The following is a 19,221-nucleotide window of genomic DNA, read 5'->3' on the forward strand; positions in this document are numbered from 1 at the left end:
ACCCAGTGAAATCCTCCAACTCCAGATTTTGCGATTAAGCACAGGCTCCTGCATTCTGGTGGGGCTAACAGCTTTCATAATACACCAGTCCCTGCCCCCTGCCCCCAAGAGGGCTAGTTATAAATCACAGGTGTTGAGAGGACTCATTTCTCTGCCCCCAGTCTCTCTGCATTCTGGACCAATATGGGCTCCCTCCCATTTTCTGAACACTTTCCTCCCAGTTCTGATGCACTCTAAACTAGCTGGAAAAATGGACTCAAAAATGGCAGATGGAATCTAATGCAGACTAGTATAAGGTGCTGCACTTCTGAAGGACAGACTGGGGAATGGTAGGGCACCGAGCGGTGCAGTTGAACAGAGGGATCCTGGAATACAGACCCATAATTCCTTGAAGGTGGTGTCACAATTAGGTAGGGTTGTAATGAGAGCCTTTAGCACATGGCCTCCATAAGTCGTATATTGAGTAGAGGAGTTGGGATATTATGCTCAAGTTGTAGAAGTCGTTGGTGACTTGAGAATCTGAGTTATAGGTTGAATAGGTTATTCCCTGGAGCATTAGAAAATGAGGGGGAAAATGGAGGTTTATAAAATTATGAGGGGCATAGAAAGGGTAAATGCATGTAGGCTTTTTCCACAGAGACTAGAACTAGATGTCGCAGGTTAAGGGTGAAAGGTGAAAAGTCTAAGGGGAACATGAGGGAGAGCTTCTTCACTCAGAAGGTGGTGAGAGTGTGGAATGAGCTGCCAGCAGTAGTGGGTTTGATTTTAACATTTAAGACAAATTTGGATAAGTACATGGATGGGAGGAATATGGAGGGTTATGGTCCAGGTGCAGACAGAGTAACAGTTCGGCACAGGCTCAATGGACTGAAGGGCCTGTTCTTGTGCTATGGGGTTGTATGTTTCTCAGCTATTCACTGACGTGACTATCAAGTGGTCAGGCTGACTAGTTTATCTGTTCCCTGACCGACATGGACCACTGGATCCACTCATGGATGCAGGACTCCAAATGAAAGGGAATAATCAAGAGGAAGGTTTAAAAAAAACTAGGGAGTTCATATTGTGAAGGGGAAACAGGTCTGACCCATTGAAATTCACCCACCAAGATGATATTGGAGTACGTGTACATCTATTCTACACAGAACAACTGTAGGAAATTTATTTAACCATCGTAATAAAAATCAGACAATGCTAACTCCATGGAATACTCATGTTCCCATTTCCTGGAAAATAACACTTAAAATCCAGCCAAGTTTTTAAATCCTTGCTCCCCCACTCACATGTCAATAGATTTTTTTTATAAACTTTACCAACAAGCAACTCCCCCTCGACTGGAAACAAATTCTTCAGTCATTGAATTCAGGCAGATCAGGTGAACATGAAATGTGTTCAGCGCTCAGAAAATTATTTAAAGAATTCGATCTACTACTTCGGTGAAGGGGAGACTTCAAAAAGAACCAGATTTGTGCAGTATAGTAACCTGTGTACGAGACACTGCATTTCAACGCAATGTGGTGTCTCAGATATCTTCACCCGGCTGTGAAAGGAGGAGGTTTATGCTTGGGGGCTTAGCAACCCCATTCTGTAAAAACCCAGAGCTACAGAAACACCAACAGAAGCTCCAAAGACCTCATCCCTGGGAGAGAAAGGATTTTCGCCTAGATGGGCTACACCTGGGGGCAACTTGAAAGACCAGCCCAGGACAATGGACTCTGGTGAGCTGCTGTTGGCGCCCTAAGCTCCCCTAGGGGTGATGCAAGTGATGTCTCAGATTGCTTTGAAAGATCCTGCGACACGCTACACAAACACCGCAAACATTCTGTTGCCGAGACAAAGTGCCCTCTCTCAGTAAAAGGTGTTAAAGTTATTGGTGTCCCATGTATTTCACAGGAAGGCAAAGTTTCAGAGTAGAACTGTATTACAAAGCAAAACATGACTTTTTAATTCCAAAGTTCACAGTCCCTTGCCCTGGATGTGTTCTATTAATACCAAGCAAATCTCTAGTCAACAAAACACTTAGGTAATGTTTTGCCAGCTTTACTTACTGGAAGGTTCTGTGAGAGTGGAATCAGGCTGGTGAAGGTTGGGGGGGGGGTGGGGGGGAGAAGGATTGAAATTGGAGGAGGGCAAATCCCTAGAATAACCCATGTTTTTAACAATGAAAGTGTTGGCTTCTCTGAGTTCCAGTGACTTCAGCACTAAACTCTAGGCTGACAATCTGATGGGCAGAGTAGTGACCGTGGCTTTGCCAGAAGCACTACCTTTTGGCCTGGGTGTTGCACAAAAGGATGAAAAAGGTTCCCATTTGAAAAGCAGCAGCAGTTCTCCCTGACCTTCAGATCAATACTTAACCCTCAAAAACCAACGCCAAAAATGCACTGCCTGGCTGTCATCTTATGACTGTTTGTGAGATGATACTATGGGTGATTTTTTTTTGGTCACATTTCCTCTGTTAATTAATTGGTTGCATTTCAAAAATGGTCTTGGCTGTCAAGGACTGTAGGTCAACCTGAAAAGCTGAGAAGAAAGGGTTTCCAACCTGGGGTCCACGGACCACTTGGTTAATTGTAGGGGTCCACAGCATAAAAAAGGTTGGGACCCCCCCCCCCCCCCCCCCCCGCTAAAGGTCGCCACAGTAATGCAAGCCCTTTTCAGACACAGGTTTGTAAGGGCAAGCTTCCTTTGGTAACAGAAAAACAGGTCAGTGGAATTGTTCAATGCTTTACACCGTGTTATCTATTGTACATTATCTAACAGAGGCCTAAAATCAGTACTAAGTTAACTAGTCTCAGCAAGACCAGTAATAAAGAGAGCCATAAAGCTGTGTTCCATGGAAATAGGCCATTTAGCACACAGAGACTACACTGACCATCAAACATTCATTTCCACTATGGCATTTATTCCTCAAAAAAAATCACTGCACAGTAATAAGCCCCTTGGCCCTCTGAGTGTGTGTTAAGCATCTATTTTTCAACTAATCCTTCTCTCTTACATTGTATTCCCCTCTCATTCTGTTCACCTCCCCCAGATTCTACCACTCACCCAGACACCAGGTGCAATTTACAACTCCACACCAGGAGCAGTTTACTGTGGCTAATCAACCGATCAACACGGACATCCCTGGGATGTGAGAGGAAACGTGAAAACCTAGGGAAACAATGATCAGAGGGAGAGCATGAAAACTCCACACGGACAGCACTTACAGCCAGGATTGAACTATGAGGTGGCAGCTCTGAGTTGTGGCCCAAGGCTGCTGATATAAAAATCAGCCAGGCATCCAGCCACCCACTGTTATTCACTGACCCCTGTTCAGCTGATAACTTTAACGGCATAAACAACATGCCAGCGTGGATAACTTAATTCATCATTACTCTGAACCAATTCTACAATCTATAGACTCACTCTCAAGGACTCAGAGTCATAGAAAAGTACAGCATGGAAACAGACAGGCCTTTCAGCTCTTCTAGACCATCCTGAAACCATTTAAACTGCCTACTCCCATCAACCTGCAATGGGGCCATATCCCTCCATAACCCTACTATCCATGTACCTATCCAAATTTTGCTTAATGTTGAAATGAAGTTCACATGCACCACTTGCACTGACAACTCATTCCACACCCTCACCACCCTTTGAGTGAAGAAGTTTCCCCTCATGTTCCCCTTAAACTTTTCACCGTTCACCCTTAACCTATGACATCTGGTTGTAGTCCCACCCAACCTCAGTGGAAGCCTGCTTGATTTACCCTATCTGTATCCCTTTTTCAAATCTCCTCTCAATCTTCTATGTTCTACAGGACTTAGGCCTCTTTATAACGTATGTTTTCAGTATTTTATTTTCAGTTTGTCCTTTTATGCACATTGGTGTTATCAGTCTTTGTCTGTGTATCGGTTTTCTTAATGTTATTTTATTTTTTCCTATAAATGCAAGGAAGTAAATCTCAAGGTAGTATACGGTGACATATACGTACTTTGATAATAAATTTATTTTGAACTTTGAAGCCAACTATAGTTGGAGCAGGCACAGTCTAGGGCTGAAAAAGGCTATTGGGGTAAAAAAAAATATTGATGTGGTTTCTAGGAACAAGAGCTTACTGAAAGAGAAAAGAATAGTAATTAAGTTTGGGAGGTGGAACAGGTATGAAGTTCATTACCTGAGTGATACGGAGATACAAGTCAGTGGGCTAGGACAGAGGATTATGGCTACAATTATGATGGCATTCTCTATTGGTAATGCATCTGAACATTACAGAAGCATAATTTACAAAATAATACACCAAACCATTTCAGGAATGATGGAAAGACTATTTGCGGTGGGGGAGGGGGCAAGTGAGGATATAATTATGGGCTTTGCTACCGATTTAACCTGATGAGTCCCTGGTTTTAAATATTTATTTTCTCCACTACTCACCTCTGCTCCAGCGTTAAGTCGAGCCGGTTCCTGTCTGCTGCGGTTTGACCTCCTAACCCCATAAACATCTGGATATTCTTCCCACATCTGCAATATAAACAGACCATCATAAGGCCTGCACCCTCCCTCCACTTTAATTATACTAGAATTTTATTAACAAAATGTCAAAACAGGTCTTAGTTTGAATATTATACTAGACAAAAACACTGTTTAAAATAGGATTTTAAATGACTTGGATGAAGTCCTATTTAAGATTATGTCTATCTGTGAAGTAAAACAGTTCTACCATGAATCCAGGGGTGACAACAACTGTTGTACAAACTGATACGCTTCAGGGATCCAAATAACTTTAAATCCATAGAACGAGATATTGCATTGACAATTGCAGGAAAAAGAGTGAGCTTTAGCACAGTATTCTAATCCAAGAAATTTACCACCATCTTTCCACTGAGATATACACCTAGTGGCCACTTTGTTCAGTACCTCCTGCACCCATAAAAATAGCCACTGAGTGTACGTTTGTGGGCGTTCTGCTGTTGTAGACCATCCACTTCAAGGTTTGATGTGTTGTGCATTCAGAAATGCTCTTCTGAAGACCACTGTTATAATGCGTAGTTGAGTTACTGTCGCCTTTCCTGTCAGCCTGAAACAGTTGGCCATCCTCCTTTGATCTCTCTCATTAACAAGATGTTTTCACCCACAGAACTGCCGGTCACTTGATGCTTTCTGGTTTTCGTACCATTCTCTGTAAACTCTACAGACTGTTGTGTGTGAAAATCCCAAGAGATCGAGTTGCTGAGATACTGAAACCACCCCTTCTGGCACCAACAATCAGTCACGGTCAAGGTCACTTAGATCATACTTCTTCCCCATTCTGATGTTTGGTCTGACCAACAGCTGAACCTCTTCACCATGTCTGCATGCTTTTATGCACTGAGCTGCAGCCACGATTGACCAATGAGATGTCTACATTTTAACGAGGTGTACCTAATTAAAGTTGCACTGAGTGCAGTTCACAATGACCTTTCCTGTTATAACCCAAGACTACTTATTCAAAGTCTATAACTACATTGGTAACTGAATGCAGTAAAAACACATCTTTATATCAATGGTGCCAAACTTGAGAAGAAGGGGACACAACTAGTGAGTAAACTGCATAAATGCTTCATTCCTCTGAAACTACTTATCTGAATTCCCAGCAACACGTATCGTACTGTGCAAAAGACTTAAGCACATATATAGCTAGGGTACCTAAGACTTTTGCACAGTACTGTATATCGTTTAAAATAGGAAGATGGTTGGGAAACAGAAATAAGAGTACTTAGCTTAGCAGCAAAAGTGTTATTTGGTAACTGGAAAGATATAATGTACAGTTACAATACCTTGTCAATGGTTGCTCACATAGAATGAGTGATTCCACTATAAGGTAAGGGGAATCAATTCACCAGATTACAAAATGCTGCTGAGAGATTTCTTCATGAAACAAAAAGCTAGTGTGTATGGATAGCATTAATGAGGGAAGTGTTAAGTATGCTGGTCTTATTTCAAAGCTGGGAGTGAGAGTCATGCTACAATGGTGCATGAGTCACATTCCTAGTCTCCTGATTTCAGACATATACATACACCAAACAGAGATACAAGAAGTTGGCCTGTCCTGAAGCTGGAGGACAGTGAGCATGTGGGTGGGTGGGTGGGAGAGATGGGAAAGGGGCTTGCTTTGCTGCCATTGTTTTGTTGTTACTGCTGGTGTTGTTCTGCTAAGCGTGGCGAGCATGCTATGTCGGCGCCGAAATGTGTGGCCACAATCGCGGGCACATCCCAGGTTGGTTGTTAATGCAAATGGCACATTCCACTGCATGTTTCGCTAACTGTGATAAATAAGTGAACTTGAGTCTGAATTTGACTCTGGAGAAGCGCGCTGGGGTGAAGAGGCTGTCTTGAGGGAAGGTTAACCAGCTTGAGGAGACTCACTGAAGTTTAATAGTGTAAGAGATGACCTACTGGAACATACAAGGTTGTGAGGGGATTTAATGAGGGAGGTGCTTAGAGGACGCTGCCCTTCATAGAGGGTTCCAGAACAGGACAGTATGGTTCAAAGAGGGCATTCAGTGGAGAGATGGAAAGAAATTTCTTCCCTCACAGGATGAGTGAACCTATGGGATTTTCCACCCCAGAGAACCATGGAGACTTAATCACTTGGCAGATTCAAGGCCGAGGCAGGGACATTCTTGTTCTGTGGAGGAGCCCAGGGTAATGAGGAACTAGCAACGAGAGGAGAAAAAGCCACAGTCAGAACAGCTATGACCTTCTGTGATACACTCTCTGCCATTTTGTATAGCAAAACTAGTAAAATATTCATATACTGGACACACCCCATTGAAAAGCCATGAAACAGTAATAAACATCAAACGATATACCCGAGGTTACTGCTAACACAGAAAGGTTTTGTAACACCTGGGCACAGAATTAATGCCCACGCCCACCACCCCCTGATGTCATCCACTGTCTTTTATGCTCCCATGCATACCCCTAGTCTTCTGCTGTGTTTCCACGGCCAGATTAATAAAAGCAATGTAGGTGCAAGTATGGACCACTGTATGTTTATATAGCAAGTCACACATTGCATATTTTTCTTACAAGAACCTTGCAGATGATTAGCAAGCTTTCAAACAATGGGTATCATTAGTCCAGACCTCTGAAACATTACTCACACTTCCACCCCACGCTCAGTGGCTTGGAAACCAAGGCTGCAGACTGTGTTTGATCAGACACCGTGCTAATTTAACTCGGGGGAGCAAACCAGCATAGCCCATACAGCCCTCCCACCACTGAGGACATTTACATGGAGCACTGCCACAAGAAAGCAACATCCATCATCAAGGACCTCCTGCATCCAGGCCACGCTCTCTTCTCACTGCTACCATTGGGCAGGAGCTACAGGACACTGAAGTCCCACAGGAGCAAACTCAGATATAGCTATTGCCCTCCAAACATCAGGTTCCTGAACCAGCGTGGGATAACTTCACTCAACGCAGATCTGATTCCACAACCTACAGACTCACTTTCAATGACACTTTCCAACTCATTTCCTCTGTATTCTTTTATTTGCACAATCTATCTTCTTTTGCACATTGGTTGTTAGTCTTTTTTTTATATAGCTTTTCATAATTTCTATTAATATCTTTATTTTCCTGCAAGAAAATAAATCTCAAGGTAGTATACTGTGACATATACCTACTTCTGATACTAAATTTACTTTGATTTTAGTGAATAGGTTTATCTTCCTCCTTCGGACTTGTCTGAGTCCCCAAAAAGGTAATTCCAGCATCTTTTCATTGAATAAAGTATTAATATATCATACTTACTGAGCACAAATCAAGCCAAAGTCCTGGGTGCGTGTTCAGGAACTTCCAGCTGTGATCAGATACGGGGTGGCAGCTGGGAAAGCAACTAGATTTGGAGGGAAATGACCGAGAACATGGCAGGCATGCATTTCAATTCCTGCATGGTGACCAGAAAGTATGAGGATTGGAAACACAGACTGAAATCAATTCCCGCCCGTCCAAAACTTCCCTGAAGTTTAGGGTTCCCACGCATTTAGTAGTAGAGAGGATCTTGAGTATACTGTTTGATACATCTGATGTTTGGGATGACAACTTGGCTTCACAGACCAACATAAGACCTGCACCCATCCACCATCTTAATTATTCTAGAACCTTATTTAACAAAATATCAAAACAGTTCTTAGTTTGATTAAATGAGACAAAAACACTGTTTAAAATAGGATGTTAAATGACGGATGAAATCCTACTTAAGCTTATTTGTATCTTTAAAATCGAACTTTTCCAATGAATAAAAGCGAAAGTTATGATGAAACAGTTTTGACCTTGAACGTTGACAGGATTCCTCTTTCCATAGACCCTGCCCGAGCTACCAACTATTCATGTTTTTTCTGTTTGTTTTAGATGTTCATGACTTGCTTTGAACACCTGATGCCTCATTAACTGGCTGAGATTTTCCATCGGCAAACCCCAAAGTAGCCTCAAGAATTTTGTTTTAAAAGATGCCATGTGATTATTTAAAGATGACATGATTATTAATCATAATAATTTGCTGATACAATTCCTAGTGGGCAATTCAAAACAGAGGTGCGAAAACGCACAGTGACATTTCTGATCTAGCCTCCTGTTGAAGGGCAGAGCTTGCTCAGAGGCAATACCTTAACCGTGACAAAGCAAGTAACACCCCGTTTATCTTTAAAAGGTACCTTTTTAACATCAGCTATCCTCTCCTTCTTACTCAAAGGCTTGTCCTTGTTCTCGGGGGCGGACTGCTGTAACTTGGAGCCAGTCGATTCGCTTTCCGATTCGGATTGGGACTCTGAGGACTCTGAGCTGCTGTTGTTGGACTCGCTTGCCTGCTCACTTTCAGACTGACTGCCCGACTCTGATCCTGATGCAGAGTGGTTGGATTCTTCAGAAGCTAAATTGCTGAGAAGTGAGGAAAAGAAACATCGGGGGTTGAACACTTGATCACAGTTACAGACAGTGTGACAGAAACATCTGAGTTAGAAATACATTGTACTGTGCAAAAGTCTTAGGCACATACTATATATATGCCTATGTTGTCTAAGACTTTTGCACAGTACTATAGTAATTTTATGCTGCAAAAACAAAAACAATGCAAATTTCATGACATTTGTGAGTGATGATAAACCTGATTCTGATATGGGTCTCTACTGTGGTCTGAGAGTGGGAAGGGGGTTGGAAAAGGGGAATCATGGTTGGGAAAAGTGGAAGAGAGAAGAGAGGGAGTGGAAGGAAACATTCAGTAATGATCAATAAACCAACTGTCTGGAATCAAAAGACCTTGCCTGGCATCTCGGGGCTGGGTGCGTCTGCACCTACCCCGTCCTTGGCACTCCTTCACTGCCTCTTGACCCACAATCTCTAGTGGCACTCCACCCTCACTATTCCTAACATTCTTTGATCCTGACAGTTTTGCAAACTTGCCCTCTGCTCCTCATTGACAAATACAGTACTGTGCAAAAGCTTTAGGCACCCTCACTATAAATTCCCAGTGGCCTAACATTTTAATTCCCATTCCCCTTCCAATGTGCAGGCCAGAGCCTCATCTCGTACCAAGATTAGAGGCCACTTTTGGTGTGGATGAGCAACACTTTATATTCTGTATGGGTACCCTCCAACCGGATGACTTGAATATCAATTTCTCCTTCAGTAAACAAATACCCCCAACTCTTCACCTATTCCCCCACTCTGGCCTTTTACCTCTTCTCACCTGCCTATTACTTCCCCCTAGGTCCCCTCCTCCTTCCCTTTCTCCTAAGGCCCACTCTCCTCTCCTACCAGATTCCTTCCTCTCCAACCCTTATCTTTCCTACTCATCTGGCTTCACCTATCACGTTCCAGCTAGCCTCCTTCCCTTCCCCCCACCTTTATTTCTGGCACCCTCCTTCTCAGTCCTAAAGAAAGGTCTCAGCCCAAATATTGACTATTCATTTCCACAGATACTGCCTGACCTGCTTAAGTTGATCCAGCATTTGTGTGTGCTGCTTCGCTATATATTTGTGCCAAAGACTTCTGCACAGTACTGTAATTAGAAGCAAAACTTGTCCATTCCGCCCTTTACTTCAGAATATAAGAAATAAGAGCAGGAGCAGACTACCTGGCCCATCAAGCCTGCTCCACCATTCAATAGAATCATGGCCATGGACTCATCTCCACCTACCTGCCTTTTCCCCATTACCCTTAATTCCCCACTATGCAAAAATATATCCAACCTTTGAACCTGCTCCACTATTCACACAATTATTGCTCTTCATAAGACCATAAGGCACATGAGCAGAATTAAGTCCCGGTTACTGTGGTCTGCTCTGCCATTCCATCATGGTTGATTCCTCTCAACTCCATTTTCCTGCCTCCTGCCCCATGTCCACTGATGCCCTTAATAATCAAAGACCTATCAACTTGCATTTTAAATTAATTCCACACATCCACTACCCTCTGGCTAAAGAAATTCCTCCTCATCTCTGTTGTAATGGAATTACAATTATATCTCTGTTGTAATTGTAATGGACCTCTATTCTGAGGCTGGTCCCCTCTGGTCCTAGACACTCCCACTGTGGGAAACATCATCCATCCTATCTAGGCCTTTCAATATTCAATAGCTTTCAATGAGAACCACCCTCGTTCTTCTAAACTCCAAGTACAGCCCAGAGTGATCAAACCCTCCTCATACGTTAACTCCTTCATTCATCTATCTCAACAATACATTCCTGCTTTTTCAGAAGTAAATTTCACTAACTGGTCAGTGTATTTTTAATTTGTGTAATGCTAACGTTGAAGGAATGGCACGTGCTCCCCTGGGAGGAAATTCACTTAAGTTTCAAGTGATTCAAGAACTGAGTACGCCGACCCAGCAGGAGAGAGAGGAAGGAAAAAGGGAGCCAGAAGGTTCAAATATCAGATATGCCGGTAGTAAGAGAAAGCCTTCTCACCCAAGAAGAAAGAAGAGTCACTGAGGTCTTCTCAGGCTCAAATACCCACCTTACTGCAACAAATCTAATCTGAATACAAGCTCAAACAGTAACACACACAAAATGCTAGAGGAACACAGTTACTCAGGCAGCATCTACAGGGGTGGGGGGGGGGGAATAAGGGAATGAACTGTTGATATTTTGGGCCAAGACCTTTTATCAGTACTGGAAAGGAAGGAGGAAGAAGAATAAGAAAGGCAGGAGAGAAGGGAAGCAGTACAAGCTGGTAGGCCAGAGATGAAGACAAGCGAGGGGGAAGGTAGAATGAAGTGAGAAGATGAAAGGTGATAGGCAGAGAAGGTAAAGGGCTGAAGGAGGAACAGACACAAAATGCTAGAAGAACTCAGCAGGTCAGGCAGCATCTACGGAGAGGAATAAACAGTCGACGTTTCAGGCCGAGACCCTTCAACAGGACTGGAAAGGTATGGGATGGGGAAGAAGCCAGAATGAGAAAGGGAGGAGAGGGGAAGGAGTTCAAGCAGACAGGTGAGACCAGGTGAGGGGGGGGCCGGGATGAAGTGAGAAGATGGAAGTTAAAGGGCAGGAGGAAGAATCTGATAGGAGAGTGGACCATGAGAAAGGAGAGGAATATCACCAAATGGGTAAGTGAGAAGAAAAAAAAATCAGAGAGGCCCATGTCATGCGTTGGAGTGAGGCCCGGAGCTGTAGATGAAGAGACAGTGTTTGCAGGTACCTCTGCATGGCAGAGATGGTGGCACATAGAACTTGGAGGGAGCACAGAATCAAATGCAGGTAGAAGCTCAAAGATCTAATAAATATTTTGCAATCCAATCTGAACACTCCCTCCATCACAAATCCTATCCCACTCTACCAAGACAGCATGTACCTACTTCTTAACATTTGGTCACCAGTCCTTCTGCATAATAAAGCTCATTTAGTAGGCGCCAGCACCTCCCTACCTAAGCCACGAGGACCAACAGTTGTCTCAAAGTAGACAAATACAGTCAGCTCACCAAGTCTTACAGGCCACACACTGCTGTAACTACGTTCAATCAAAGGCGTTAAAAGGTGAAAATACACGGAGGTGGGTGCGGCTTAAAATATCGGAGGCACACAGGCTTGGGCCAAGCATGAAAAATTTCACAGCTACTGCTGCAGATGTCAATGGACCTCCTGACGTTCTCCATCATCAATCCTTACACCGTCACTCCTGCCCCCCACCCCCGTGACCTGGTCTGCAGCTTCAGAGACAACTGCAACTGTTTGGTACCTTGTCTGTTTGTTTTCTACCATGATCATGACGACTTAACTACACAGGTACACAAAATCCCTTAAGAGTGTGACGAGGGAATTAGCGATGGGAAAGACTGAAATGACTAGCGTTCTAAATTGGTGTTCTGATTCAGTCTTCATGTATGTGACATAAAATACATGCCCCAATAATAACAGCCAAAGGGCTACAAGGAGGAAGGAATTGAAAACAATTTCTTTCTCTGGAAAGTAAGTAGCAATCAATCAATAGGTCTACGCCAAGGACTCCCAACCATTTTATGCTATGGACCAATAACATTTAGCAAAGGGTCTATGGTATAAAAAGGGTTGGGGACAATTGTCATTAGATTCATTGGTTGCTTGCTACTTACCTCCCAGAGACAGACAAGCTTTCAGGTCCATCACCACTAAGCTAGGTTGAGAACTCCTGATCTATGTGAATCTAAACCTCCCTGCAAATGGCCCATATCCTTCTAAGTCAAGGGCTCCAAACCTTTTCTTATGCCATGGACCAATACCATTAAGCAAGAGATCCATGGACCCTAGGCTGGGAACCCCTGGTTGATGACAAATCTCCTGTAAATCATTAGACAAGTAGAGTCAACTCAATGCAAGGAAAATGACCTTCGGTTGATTTTCTGGAATTCCTCGATGATGTAATCAAGGTAGACAATGGAGAACCAGTAAGGTGTGTTGTATTTGGATTTTCAGAAAGCATTCAGCAAGGTATCACATCAAAGATTATTAAGTCACATGTACAGTAAAATGCATTGCTTTGCATCAACGGCCAACACAGTCTGAGATGGGCTGGAGGATGCCCACAAGGACTCATCATCTCATGTTCTCAATATTCATTGCTTATTTATTTTGAATCCTTGTGTACTGAAGTTTGTTGTCCTTTGTTCATTGGTTGTTGGTCTGTCCTGTTGGGTGTGGTCTTACATTGATTCTATTGGGTTTCTTACATTTATTGTGTATGCCCGTAGGAAAACAAATCTCAAGGCCCTATGTACTGACAAATTTAATTTGAAGTATCGTGATGCTTCAACTCAACATAGCAACCCTAACCTGCACATCTTTGGACTGTGGAAGGAAACTGAAGCACCAAGAGGCCACCCACGCTGTCACAGGGAGAATGTACAAACTCCTTACAAACAACAGCAGGAATTGAACCCCGATCTTACAGCTGGTACACTGTACAGTGTTGTGCTAACAGGCTACACTGCTGTGCCTCCCTCATTTACAAGACCAGAAGTAGTAGAGGTCATCTCTATACTGAGCCTGTTCCACCACTTGATAGAGACATGGGTGATCCAATATTCTCCGAGGACTCTTTCCCAGCCTTTTCTTATAAACCTTGATTCCCTTATTAAAAATCTGCAGAGAAATTGGTGGACCGACTAACCCCACTGAAAGTTGCAGGAAGTGGTAAGATCTCCCTGCCACAATTCTGCCACCAGATGCACCAGGGTTAAGAAGCGAAGCATCAATGAATGGTCTCTGGCTGATGACCCTACAGCTGACCTAAGGGCACTGTCGGAGGTGCAGCAGGCAGCTATGCCAAGCAGGAAACTTCTTCCTGTAAATATCATTATCTCAATCTTTAGTGTACCCCAGGACTCTGTCCTCATGACTGTGGTACCGAGTATCCAGAGAAATTCTTCCTCACCGTAATCTTAAAGGAGGCACAGACCCAGCCCACTTCCATCTCTGAGACCATGCTATCTGGCTATGGAGTCCTCCCAAAAGTGGAAACAACCTCACAGCATTTACCCTGTCTAACAATGAGTGGATAGTCAACAAGTTTAATCATTTTCCACAAAGGGCAACATCTCCAGACATGGGTCATCCTACTGGAACCACTTTGAATAAAAAAAATCTTTCCTTAAGCATCCAGACCAAAATTGCTCACCATACTCTACATGTGGTCTCACTAGCACTTTATGTTGTTGTCCCAAGATGCCATACTCTTATGCTTCCACTAACAGATACAAGAGTCAACATTCCTCATTATCTGTTACACACTTGTGCTAGCTTTGTGGTTCATGCACTCTATGAAGTGGCTTCCAGTTAACTAGTACATTGATTAAGTGGGATAGCCGCTTATTTGGGACAACTCTTAGAGAACAAAAACTAAGAGAAAATAGCTGGGAATCCTTTAGTCCATTTGGGACACCATGCTGCTTAATTGGGACAAGAGACCGTTGCCAACAGTTTCTAACTAACATCAGCCGCATGTACTTGTGAGAACATTAAACACTACGTAATTTTACAGCCAACGGTTTTCAAATAGTGCAGTTATCTGTGCTCATGTTATGTTATCAATTTAGGCTGACAGACACTGATTCAAAATACAGTTATTTTTGATAGTTTTGTTTTTTTTTCCACAACATCCAAGGTGCTGCCACTTATCAGTCACCTATGCTTCAAGGAATAGTCCTAGTTTAGCCAACCTCTCTGTAAAACATGGTCCCTCAAGTCCTGGCAACATCCTTATAAACCTTTTGCCACTCTTTCTAGTTTACTAATGCTTTCATTAGCAAGCTGGCCAAAACTGAATAGAATACTCCAGGTCCAACTTTATCAACATCCTGTACCATGACCTCCCAACTTTTACATTAAATGCCCTAACAGCCAGTGTGTCACCAGCCTTCTTCATCACCCTGCAAGAGAGACGTTAGCCAGCTCCACCATGGGCATGACCCTCCCCATCTCTGAGGGCATCTGTAGGAGGCAGTGCCTCAAGAAGTCAACATCCAATGTTCAGGAAACTCATCATTCTGCTCATGGCCTCTTCTCATTACTACCATCAGAGAGGAGCTACAGCAGACAGCTCCTCCTCTCCACCATCAGATTTCTGAATTATCCACAAACTCATGAACACCACCTTGTTGTTTATAAGCAACTTTTATTTTTGTAATTTATAGTCCTTGCACTGTATTGGGAACTATGTACTACTACAGGTACCCCCACCCCCTTCTACAAAGGTAGAGCGTTCCTACAAAACATTTCTTAAGCTGAAATGACAAAGCAAAGAACCACTAATTTATATGGAAAAAATTTTCGTAAAAGCGAAAAACCTCTTTGTAATGTGAAACAGATTAACATTATAGGTCTTTTGTAAAAGCAAAGCGGCGTAAAGTGAACATTCGTAAAGCGGGGGGATACCTGTACTAAAAGGTCCCTTTGTTCTACAACACACCCCAGGGTCCTGTTCACTGTTAAGGTTCTAACTGGATTTAACTCTCCAAACACAGAGCAGCCCCCAGCACGTCACCACTGCGGGGGTGTGGGGGTCTTTGGACGAATGAAAAGTGATTTATCATATAAAATAAAGCAAGACTACAGCATGTCTAAGAATTAGAAGTCATAGATTAAGAGTGAAAGATGAAATATTTAAGGGGAACTTCTTCTCTCAGAGGGTGGAGTGAGTGTGGAATGAGCTGCCAGAGGAAGTGATGAATGCAGGTTCAATTTCAACATTTGAGAAGTTTAGATAAGAAAATGGATGAGACAAATATGGAAGCTCATGGCCCCGATGTGGGCTGTTAGAATTAGGCAGAAGAACAGTTTGGCATGAACTAGATGGACCGGAGGGCCTTTTTCTGTGCCGTGGTGCTTTATGACTCTGTGTTGCAATACCAAAGGATCTGGTAAATGGAAAAGAAAAAATATATATAGCTGTTGGCCATAATTAGATTTAAGATTGTTTAATGTCATTTCCAGTTAATACACGTAAAGGATAAGATTATTGTTACTATGGATCTGATTCAGCACAGAAGAAAACACACTAAGATAAAAACACAGTAAGTATAAATACTTGATATATACACACAGATTGATGTACTGTATGCCCTTAAAGTGACTCTAGCATGGGTAGATCTGTACATAAGGTGACTGACAGGAAGTAATAAAGTAGTGGTGGGTGGGTTAGTGGATGGAGGTACTGACCAGACCTTACTGGGGGAAGTATTTGAGTATTGTTTTTGAGTTTGGTGGTCTTGGCATGGATGCTACGTAACCCCTCCCTGATCAAGTTCGATAACACTATTGTTGTTGTCTTTACGGTATGAGGTATAAACTACAGAAGTAGGGAAGTCTTGACAAGACGCCTTTAAGAAAGCTGGAAATATCACAGGCATTAAGGATTGATGTACATTGGAGCCAGTGCAGCGAAGTCAGGTTGATTCCTTGGATGCAAGGCCAATTAATAAATGCAAGTTGAATCTAAGCCACTGAAATTTACAGGAATCAGATTAAGTCAATGATTCAGAGAGGATTGACAGGGTAAATGCTGAGGTGTTTTCCCTAGAGAGAAACCAGGAACTGGGGAGTTTCAGATTAAGAAATCGCCCAGATGAGAAATGTCTTCTCTGATCGTATCATGACTCTAGTATTTTGTTTTACCCCAGAGAGCTGTGGAGATTCAGTCACTGAATATATTTAAAGGGGACACACAGCTTTCAGACCTCAAGCAGTTTGGAGTATGGCGAGATCACGTTAAAAGAATTGAAGGAAAGATTGGATCAGACCTCTCCTGAAAAAACAGAGTGAGCTCAAGGTTGGTCACCATCAAACATGCAAACAAGATGATGCCATTGTAGTGTGGACTGACCTCTACTTTGCAGAGGGTCGGAGTGCGAAGACCATACCCATAATCACCTCTGTATCCCCCATCATCACAGACCTCAGCAGCTCTGAAGAACTCATTCTACACCCTCCAAATGATTGCTCCCCAACCATACTCCACCTATTTTTTTTTAATCTCCTACCCAAGATTTACAGATAGGACTGCCCTTGTACTGTACTTGTGTACAAGTCGTTGCCACATATATTCGGCCAGGGACTTTTGCACAATACTGTAGTAATTTTATGCACTGTACTGCTGCCACACAAAAAAAAAATCATGACTTATGTGAGTGATGATAAACCTGATTGTGAAATGGACTGAAGGGGTCAGGGAAAGGGGAATCATGGATGGGAAAAGGGAGGAAGTGGGAAGCACCAAAGAGATATTCTGAATGATTAATAAACAAAATTGTTTGAAATTAAGTGACCTTGCCTGGTGTGTCTGCACCCACTCCACCACCTGCTCCTGACTCTCCTCCTCTACCTATCCAAACTCCTACCGTGGTGGTCCACCCTCCCCATTCCCAACATCCTTTACTCCCACCAGATTTAAAAAAAACTCACTCCCTGCACCACGTACTGTGTAAAAGTCTTCAACATCTTAGCTATATGTACGTGCCTAAGACTTTTGCACGGTACTGTAGTTTCTGCCTGCTCATACCTTACCAAACTCAACTCCTCTAAGCTCGACTCCATCTTATATCTAATTCCCCCCCCCCCCCCCCACCCTGGACCAAACCCTTCTCACATACCCTCCACAACTCTAACAACTTTCAATTCACCAGCCCCCACTGCTTCATCTTCACCATGGAGGTTCAGTTCTGGTGTCACTTATCGGGAAGGCTTGAGGACTTTCCGATCCTCCTGGAGCACAAACCCAGAATGCCCCCCTCCAAACACAAGCACCTCTGAAAATACCCACCACTACTATCTGCAACAGTGCACTCTTTGTTCTAAATAAGTGTGAATGAAAGAAGATGGTCAGTGCCATCAGTTTACAGTAAATGCCATCAGGGTTACATCAGAAGACCTTGAAAAGTGTCCTGTGTAAAGCTCAGGGCTTTCGATGCAATTGCTCCACCTGGCGAGGGACACACAAGCCCACTCCCTCAGGAACTTTCACATCGCTATGTCTGAGCTTATTCAGAAAACGCAGCACGCCTTTGGAATCCAGAGCAAGTTAAGCCAGGGATTAAACCACCCATTTGATTGGGGCAACAGTGCTCAAATTTCATGGGATTTTCTCTGCGGCTAGGAGCTCAGCTTTCCTAGGAAATAACAAGTTCACACACTAGCAAGGCACTCCCCCGATCCTCATAAAGTGACAAGATCAGTGGTGCGGTCATTGGAGGTTACAGTCTGCAAGAGAGTGCACAAGGTTCATGTGGCTTCGATTTACTTTCCTTCCCAGTTCTGATGATCAATCCCGAACATGATTTGTTAACTGCTCTCTTTCTCTCTCTCTCTCTCTCTCCATAGATGCTGCCTGCAGGTACTAGTTGCTTTCAGCAGTTTCTAATTTGATCCCAGATTTCCAATATGTGCAGTCTTCAAAAAATATTCTTTGGAAGACTCATGGATCTCACAGACTAAACACTTAGCTCTGTGGAACAAACGCTCAATTTGGGAAGAAATCACATGACCATACATCCCACTAACAGGCATACACAGAAACCTGCTGATGCCTATTTGTGTAACTCAGCAAAAAAGAGAGAGGGTCCACGCACTAAAGACTTCAGGCTGCATTTACGTAGGAGTTCCTAGTCAATGTCAAGTCAGACCCTCAGAGATTTGCTTCTGCTCTGGGCTAATAGGCTCAAGCAAATATCTGATGCTGTGCATACAATCTGGTAATGAAGGTTGAACCATCGCACAGAAGAATGAATGATTTCTCCTGGGTAGTAAAGTGACAACTGCAGAAATCACCCTTACAAAATTAACACTTTAAAAAAAGCCATGCAGATCGTTCATTGTGGGCTAGCAAGGTGTCTTATAATGTTAGGCTTCAACACGGTAGCATAGTGGTTAGCACAATGCTTTACAGTACTAGTGACCTGGGTTCAAATATCGCCACTGCCTGCAAGGAGTTTGTACGCTGGTTTCCTCCGGGTGCTCCAGTTTCCTCCCACAGTCCAAAGATGTACAAGCAAGGTAAAGTAATTGGTCACAGCAAATTGTCCCGCGATTAGGCTAGGGCTATATCAGGGGTTGCTGGGTGGCATGGCTCAAAGGGCCTATTCCACATTGTATCTCAGTAAATAAAAATAAATGACAAAAAACCTGAAACAACAGATTTACTTAGGGAAAAAAGAATTCTACAATGTCTATTCATCCAGTTCCAGTGTATTTTGCAGCATATAGTAAACAGTGATGTGAAAGGTAACATTCAGATA

At 43.1% G+C, this 19,221-nt stretch overlaps 1 protein-coding gene across 6 annotated transcripts in view; it reads right to left on the reverse strand.

Annotated features, from left to right (window-relative positions):
* The window catches only part of chd2 (chromodomain helicase DNA binding protein 2), a 125,525-nt gene that overhangs the window by 88,205 nt on the left and 18,099 nt on the right, over nucleotides 1-19,221 (reverse strand). For 5 of the 6 annotated variants that reach the window (XM_059952921.1, XM_059952920.1, XM_059952922.1 and 2 more), the window contains exons 3-4: nucleotides 8,678-8,900; nucleotides 4,411-4,497 (exon numbers count right to left, since the gene is read on the reverse strand). In XM_059952921.1, coding sequence (XP_059808904.1) covers nucleotides 4,411-4,497; nucleotides 8,678-8,900 — 310 coding nt within the window. The remainder of the gene's footprint in view (nucleotides 1-4,410; nucleotides 4,498-8,677; nucleotides 8,901-19,221) is intronic. The other variant, XM_059952923.1, reaches the window with a different exon arrangement.

This window comes from Hypanus sabinus, chromosome 28 (assembly GCF_030144855.1).
Source record: "Hypanus sabinus isolate sHypSab1 chromosome 28, sHypSab1.hap1, whole genome shotgun sequence".
In the NCBI taxonomy this organism is placed as follows: domain Eukaryota; kingdom Metazoa; phylum Chordata; class Chondrichthyes; order Myliobatiformes; family Dasyatidae; genus Hypanus; species Hypanus sabinus.